The 8,056-nt window shown below is 51.0% G+C and overlaps 1 protein-coding gene across 1 annotated transcript; it reads left to right on the top strand.

The window, feature by feature from the left end:
- Positions 1-1,439: 1,439 nt before the first annotated feature.
- LOC119367969 (malate synthase-like) lies at positions 1,440-3,521 on the top strand. The gene is made up of 4 exons (XM_037633341.1): positions 1,440-1,861; positions 1,945-2,273; positions 2,352-2,682; positions 2,779-3,521. The coding sequence occupies exons 1-4, from the start codon at positions 1,484-1,486 to the stop codon at positions 3,430-3,432; spliced, it is 1,692 nt and encodes a 563-aa protein (XP_037489238.1). The 5' UTR covers positions 1,440-1,483; the 3' UTR covers positions 3,433-3,521.
- The last annotated feature ends 4,535 nt before the right edge of the window (positions 3,522-8,056 follow it).

Here is an 8,056-nt window from a genome sequence, read left to right as displayed (position 1 = left end):
ACATCCAAGATCTTTCAACAGGCAAAGGGAAGGAAAATCAACGGACTCACTGGTGAAGTATTGAGGAGAGTTTGCACAGGCTGTCTAGAATTTGGGAAGGAAAACAACGAGCTACATATTAAGCATGAGCTCTACACACATGTTTTCAGGTCAGACCACATCTAAGAAGTCTCACCTCATAATACTCTTCTAAACCTTGTATTTCTCATATCATCAGCAAGAGCTTTAGCAATGGTAAAGTTTGCACCGAAAGTTAAGCATGTACTCCCTCCATTCTTAAATATAAGACTTTTTATATGTATATCTATATGTACGAGAACGTCGTTTTGGTGACCGAGTACAATGGAGCTTGAAAATTTTCAAAAAAAAATAAAACAAACTTTTTGATTTCAAAAATATCTAAAAAAAGTGTGCGAGTAAACAAGGACGTTATGTGTACCTGTGTAAAATCTTAGGATGAAATGTCATCTGTACAAAAAAGACAAATTCATGGCATGGGAGGATAAATAGTATCATGTGTTAACAAGTCCCAAAAAAATTGGCATAGCCCTCACTTCAACGTATTTTGCCCTGAAAATTTGCACATATGTGTTATGCCTTCATGCATATCTGTATTTTTTCAGAATTTTTTGAAACGTAATAATATGAATTTTTATGAAAATTGAATTTTGAATTTGGAGGCCTTCATAGAGGCCGAGCTCCAAAAGCAATTTTCGCGTATGTAGTCCATATAGAAATCTATAAAAAAAAGGCTTATATTTAGAGCCAAAGAGAGTATAATATAGGGGCAGTACACGCAAAGGTTTGCTACCAATCCATAGATCTTCCCAGAATAGAGTTCTTTTACCATTTCCCGCTATCCTTTCTGCGATTGCAGCGTGCATCCTTTCTGCGACCACTCTTGTTCGCCCATCGTCCAAATAAAAGAAAAACTCGCCTGTTCCCCCGGCACGGAAGAGAATCGAGCTATCTCTTCGCCGAGAGACCCAGAGGTCTTTTTTTTCTGGTGAAGTTAACCATAGCCGCGCGCGCAGTTGGCCCATGGCGGCACGGCTCTCCCTCCTCCAGCCTCAAGCCGAACCGAGCAGATGGATAAGAACATGAACAGAAACGGCCAACGCGCGACGGGTAAAACCATCTCCCCGGTGTGCCAAAGAAACAAGCCACGCCTACCCGATGCCATGCGCGCTGATGCGCAAGGCTACACCCAAACACCGGCGCAGCGTGCCTTATCGTAACAACCACGTTTCTGTTCGAACTTCTTCGGCATTCATCTTCATCATCCACGCACATGCGACGCTTGATGTAGCCACTTCGAATACACAAGTTGCACACATATGACGCCATCATATACAATTTCAAATCTTAAACTGATCCCGGCGCCCCCCTGCCGCGCGTATATATCTGCTCCACTCGTCGAGCTCGAGCTGCACACTCCCATCATCCCCGCTTACACACGCAGTGCTCTGCTCACGCAAACACAATGCCTGGTTTCCACAGCACCACCCCGGCGATGGCGCAGTCCTACGACACGCCGGAGGGCGTGGACATCCGCGGCCGCTACGACCCGGAGTTCGCGGCCATCCTGACCCGCGACGCGCTGGCCTTCGTGGCCGGCCTGCAGCGCGAGTTCCGCGGCGCCGTCAGGTACGCCATGGAACGCCGGCGGGAGGCCCAGCGGCGCTACGACGCCGGCGAGCTGCCGCGGTTCGACCCCTCCACGAGATTCGTCCGGGAGGGAGACTGGGCGTGCGCGCCCGTGCCGCCGGCCATCGCGGACCGGACCGTGGAGATCACCGGCCCCGCCGACCCGAGGAAGATGGTCATCAACGCGCTCAACTCCCGCGCCAAGGTCTTCATGGTAAGCGCAGGCGCGTACGTAGGTGCAAGTGCGGTGCAACATGTAAGTATGTAACCAAGCAAAACGTGACGTGGACGTGGCAGGCTGACTTCGAGGACGCGCTGGCGCCGACGTGGGAGAACCTGATGCGCGGGCAGGTGAACCTGCGGGACGCCGTGGCCGGCACCATAAGCTTCCGCGACGCGGCGCGCGGCGGCCGGGTGTACAAGCTCGACGACCGCACCGCGAAGCTGTTCGTCCGGCCGCGCGGCTGGCACCTGCCGGAGGCGCACGTGGTCATCGACGGCGAGCCGGCCATCGGCTGCCTCGTGGACTTCGGCCTCTACTTCTTCCACAGCCACGCCGCCTTCCGCGCCGGCCAGGGCGCCGGGTTCGGCCCCTTCTTCTACCTCCCCAAGATGGAGCACTCCAGGTGCGCTCATAGTTTGTTTGTGTACACATTTCGTGACGGTTCATTCATGCTGATGTGATCGAGCGTACATGCATGCAGGGAGGCGAGGATATGGAACGGCGTGTTCGAGAGGGCGGAGAGAGTGGCCGGGATCGAGCGTGGGAGCATCAGGGCGACGGTGCTGGTGGAGACGCTGCCGGCGGTGTTCCAGATGGACGAGATCCTGCACGAGCTGCGCGACCACTCGGCGGGGCTCAACTGCGGCCGGTGGGACTACATCTTCAGCTACGTCAAGACGTTCCGCGCGCACCCGGACCGCCTCCTCCCCGACCGCGCCCTCGTCAGCATGGCACAGCACTTCATGCGCTCCTACTCCCACCTCCTCATCCGCACCTGCCACCGCCGCCGCGTCCACGCCATGGGCGGCATGGTATCTAACTAAGCGCTCGTTCATCCCCAGCTCATTGACTCCACTCCACGGGTGATCGACGCAAACAATCACATGTGTGTTGATTCAATTTGACAGGCGGCCCAGATTCCGATCAAGGACGACGCGGTGGCGAACGAGGCGGCGCTGGAGCTGGTGCGCAGGGACAAGCTGAGGGAGGTGCGCGCGGGGCACGACGGCACGTGGGCGGCGCACCCGGGGCTCATCCCGGCGATACGGGAGGTCTTCGAGGGCCACCTCGGCGGGAAGCCTAACCAGATCGACGCGGCGGCGCCCGTCGACGCCATCACGGAGGAGGACCTGATCCAGCCGCCGCGGGGGCCGCGCACGGTGGAGGGGCTGCGGCTCAACACCCGCGTCGGCGTGCAGTACCTCGCGGCGTGGCTGGGCGGGTCCGGCTCCGTGCCGCTGTACAACCTGATGGAGGACGCGGCCACCGCGGAGATCAGCCGCGTGCAGAACTGGCAGTGGCTGCGGCACGGCGCGGTGCTGGACGCCGGCGGCGTGGCGGTCCGAGCCACGCCGGAGCTGCTCGCGCGCGTCGTGGAGAAGGAGATGGCGAGGGTCCAAGCGGAGGTCGGCGCGGCGAGGTTCCGGCGGGGGCGCTACGCGGAGGCTGGCAGGATCTTCATCCGGCAGTGCGTCGCGCCGGAGCTGGACGACTTCCTCACGCTGGACGCGTACGGCCTCATCGTTGTGCACCATCCCAGAGGGACGCCATCCAAGCTCTGACTGGGAATCTAGATCAAGAACGCTCCCACATGCATACACAAATACTCCATACTGTATCCACCCGTCCAGAAAGGAGAAATAAATACTTCCTCCGTTTCTAAATATAAATATAAGTCTTTAAAGAGATTTCGCTATGAACCACATACGGAGCAAATTGAGTGAATCTACACTTTAAAACACATCTATATACATCCGTATGTGGTCCATAGTGAAATCTCTACAAAGACTTATATTTAGGACCACATACGGAGCAAATTGAGTGAATTTACACTTTAAAATGCATCTATATACATCCGTATGTGGTCATAGTGAAATCTCTACGGGCGTGTTTGGTTCCATTGCTGACTCAGCCTGGCCCGACAAGCCTGGCTTATATGAGCCAGTTTAAGGGGATGCAGGGCAAAAACCCCAGATGCACATAATTTCGTTGCCTGCATGTCACTAGTTGTATGAGACAACCATTTTTGACCCAGCATTTGGTTGCCTGCATTGCATTCGGTGCACATATGATATGGTGTTTGGTTGCAACCTGCATAAGGTGTTATCACCACTTCTAACTAGTGATGACCTTACCACTCACAATCTGAACATAGTGCCAGCTAGTTAAACAAATGACAGTTCATCCTAACTACAATCAAATGACAGTTCAAATTATTAAGAGTCATTGGCTAAATAGGGGATAGTTCATCGGTGTTGCTGCTTCATCTTCCTCTTCTGCTGCTGATGATGATGATGCTTCTTCTTCCTCTTCTTCTGTGCTTTTGCTGCTGCTGCTTCTTCTTCCTCTTCTTCAAATCTTGCACTGACCTCTGTTAAGCCACATTGCCTCTGCCAACTCCAACCTTTTGTTCTTCCAAGCGTCATTGTCAAATGCCTCCACACCATGGCTAGAGCTAACAACATCGTCAGGCTCGACCTCTTCCTCCTCAGGCACGTGTTTATCAAAGCCCCACTGGAGGATTTAGTTATGCAGAATGCAACATGCAAGAACTAGCTTAACCTGAGTGGAGTATGGGTGGAATGGCTTCTGATCCAGGATCTTAAACCTATTCTTCAGAGCTTCAAATGCCCTCTCAACATTTACTCTAAGGCTGGAGTGTCTAAGATTAAACAGCTCCTGTGCAGTCCTAGGAAAGTTCCTACCAGAGAACTCGTTGAGATGGTACCTTGTTTTCCTGAAGGGTGGAAGAATACCCGGCCGACATGCATATCCAACATCTCCAAGGTAGAACTTGCCGTCGGGGATGTTGATCCCATCAGGTCGATTCACGTTTGTAACGCCCTCGATGCGGCTATAGCTCCCACGTGTCGAGGCACGACTTAGAGGCATAACCGCATTGAAAGCAATGTCGCAAGTCAGGCAATCATTACAACATCCCAGGTAATATATAATAAAAGGGGAGATAACATAGTTGGCTTACACTCGCCACGTCACATCAGAGTACATAAATAACATCCATCATACAAATCACTCATGGCCCGACTACGGTGCCAAAATAGAAAAGACCCCCAACATGCGACAAGGCCCTGAATCGATAACCCCAACTAGGCACCACTACTGATCATCCGGAAAAGACACGTAGTATCGCTGAGAGTCCTCGTCGAACTCCCACTTGAGCTCGTAATCGTCAACTGGAGCAGAAACACCTGGACCTGCATCTGGAGTTGTAGTATCTGTGAGCCACAGGGACTCAGCAATCTCGCACCCTCGCGATCAAAACTATTTAAGCTCATAGGAATGGATAAGGCAAATATATGTGGAGCTGCAGCAAGCGACTAGCATATGTGGTGGCTAACTTATACGCAGAAGAGAGCGAGAAGAGAAAGCGAAGCACGAGCGAGAAACTAAGGAACATCCTGCGCAAGCATAACTCCAACACCGTGTCCACTTCCCGGACTCCGCCGAGAAGGGGCCATCACGGTAACACACACGGTTGATTCATTTTGATTAAGTTAAGTTAAAGTTATCTACAACCGGACATTAACAAATTCCCATCTGCCCATATCCGCGGGCACGGCTTTCGAAAGTTCAATCCCTGCAGGGGAGTCCCAACTTAGCCCATGACAAGCTCTCACGGTCAACGAAGGAATAGACCTCCTCCCAAGACGTTCCGATCAGACTCGGTATCTCGGTAACTCAAGACACTTCGACAGGTTAAAACAAGACCAGCAACACCGCCCGAATGTGCCGACAAATCCCGATAGGAGCTGCACATATCTCTTTCTCAGGGCACACTCAGATTGTCCTAGGTACGGGTAGGCCAACCCAGAGTTGCCCCTGGTGGCCACCGGTAGCTGACAGGTGGACCAACACTCAGAGGAGCACTGGCCCGGGGGGGTAAAATAAGATGACCTTTGAGTCTGCAGAACCCAAGGGAAAGAAAAGGCTAGGTGGCAAATGGTAAAACCAAGGTTGGACATTGCTGGACAGGCTTTAATCAAGGCGAAATATCAAGGGGTTCCCATTATAACCCAACCGCGTAAGGGACGCAACAATCCGGGAACATAACACCGATATGACGGAAACTAGGGCGGCAAGAGTGGAACAAAACACTAGGCGAGAGGCCGAGCCTTCCACCCTTTACCAAGTATATAGATGCATTAAGATAACATAGCAATATCATGATATCCCAACAAGTAAATAAATGTTCCAACAAGGAACGGCTCCAGTCTTCGCCTGCAACTAACAACGCTATAAGAAGGGCTGAGCAAAGCGGTAACATAGCCAATCAACGGTTTGCTAGGACAATGGAGGGTTAGAGGTTCAACATGGCAATTGGGAGGCTGACAAGCAAAAGGTAGGCATCGTAGCAGTGGCAAAGCAAAAGAGCGAGCAAACCAGCATAGCAAAGATAGTAGTGATTTCGAGGGTATGATCATCTTGCCTGCACAGTTGTCAGAGTTGACTGGATCCTCACAAGCAAACTCAACGGGCTCCTCGGTAGCGAACTCGTCTCCCGGTTCTACCCAACAAGACAAACAAGCAACAAGGATACAATCAATCACGGGCAAGACCAAGCAATATGATGAAATGACGATATGCTATGCGGGATGCGATGCGGGATGCAAAATGCAAGAAATGACAGGAAATGCATGAACCTGGCCTCAACTTGGAAAACCAAGTGTGCCACTGGATAGAGGGGATGAAATCGCTTGAAAACGATATAAAGATCATTGGAATCGGAGCTACGGTTTAGAAATGGCGAGCGTTTTAAGATACGACACCGGTCTGCAATTTACAGCAAGTAGGCATCTAAATGCAACGAAATGAACATGCTACAGCCACCAAACATGAAAACAAAATACATGGCAGTGATGTACACAAGATGGTTGACAAAACACTAGCACTGAGCCATAGGCAAATTCATCCACTAAGAGGTTCAAACAAGCATGGCTAAAACGCAAATGCAAAACAGATTTCCAGACTTAGTGAAATTAACACTAGTCTGAAATTTCAGATCACGAAGCCCTCTTCGGAGCAGCAAAACAACATGACACAAAACCTGAACATGACAAGTAAGAACATGGCATGGAGCTACTCAACAATCTTAACAAAACACCCAAAGTGACCTGGGGCCAAAAGGGTTCACAAAATACTCTACCGAGCTCACGGACATAGCTCGAACACAATCAGTTTTCAGACTTAGTGAAAACTGAGGCATGCAGAAATTTAACTCACGAAGGCATGTAAACAAGCTCGATGCGCTCACTACGGTGCAAGTCATGGCAAGGAAAGCATATGACCAGCAAGAAGGCACAATGTGCTAGCTACACATGGCAAGAACAAAGGCATAGCATGCATGGAACACTAACGGTAGCATCGGCAAAATCGCAAACAAGTTGACGATCTGCCCAGATTAACAACGAAGCAAAAGTTGAGCTCGATTGAGTCAACCTAGAGCACTCCACATATGTAAACAAAGACATGGATGGATAGAGCATAACATAAATATCAAAACTCCCTTACTGATCATCCTCAAAAGAGGCACGGATCACTAGGAAACAAGCTGGACATATAGCATCATGAACTAAAATATCCCAGACTTAGTGAAAATCACTAAGTCCCTGAAATCAGCAATCTCAGGTACCTCTCTTCGCAAGCTTGCACAAGACAACACACACATCCTAAAAATGCATGGGTGGCACCTCTGGAAAGAAGACAAAATGCTTAACAATTCATCCCAAAGGGGCACAGGCATATCATGCACGAATTAAACATAGCAAAAATGACAAAAGTGCATGATGAACTAACGGATCTGCAATTTAACTCACGAAGCCTCCTTCTAACAGCATTTTGGGCAACAAGATGACCTCAAATGCAAATGATGCAATGGAATGAAATGATGTACATGTCGAGACAAAGATTTTGATATATCATACGCCCAAAACGGAGCTACAGATGCGGAGATACGAGCAGTCAAACATAGCATAAAAAATTAGGGTTACGGGGATGAAAAGTCAACCTAGAGGATTTAGATCTCAGATCCACTGTTCAAGCACTGTAGCAGCCGGGTCGGGGCGCGCCTCCCGAGGCGACGCCGGCGAAGGCGGGGACGGCGGCCGGCGGGGGCGGCGTCCAGTGGCCGGGACGGCGGCGCCGGGCGGTGGCGGAGCCGCGGCCACC

This window comes from Triticum dicoccoides, chromosome 2B (assembly GCF_002162155.2).
Source record: "Triticum dicoccoides isolate Atlit2015 ecotype Zavitan chromosome 2B, WEW_v2.0, whole genome shotgun sequence".
Lineage (NCBI taxonomy): Eukaryota > Viridiplantae > Streptophyta > Magnoliopsida > Poales > Poaceae > Triticum > Triticum dicoccoides.
Note: the sequence above shows the minus strand (reverse complement) of the source record. Positions and strands in the feature narration are given on the sequence as shown.

Bases quoted from the DNA above. Each gene is read 5' to 3' on its own strand.
- LOC119367969 (XM_037633341.1), top strand. From the start codon at position 1,484: ATGCCTGGTTTCCACAGCACCACCCCGGCGATGGCGCAGTCCTACGAC. The intron at 2,274-2,351 runs GTGCGCTCATAG...ACATGCATGCAG, and splicing joins CCCAAGATGGAGCACTCCAG to GGAGGCGAGGATATGGAACG. The intron at 2,683-2,778 runs GTATCTAACTAA...TCAATTTGACAG, and splicing joins TCCACGCCATGGGCGGCATG to GCGGCCCAGATTCCGATCAA.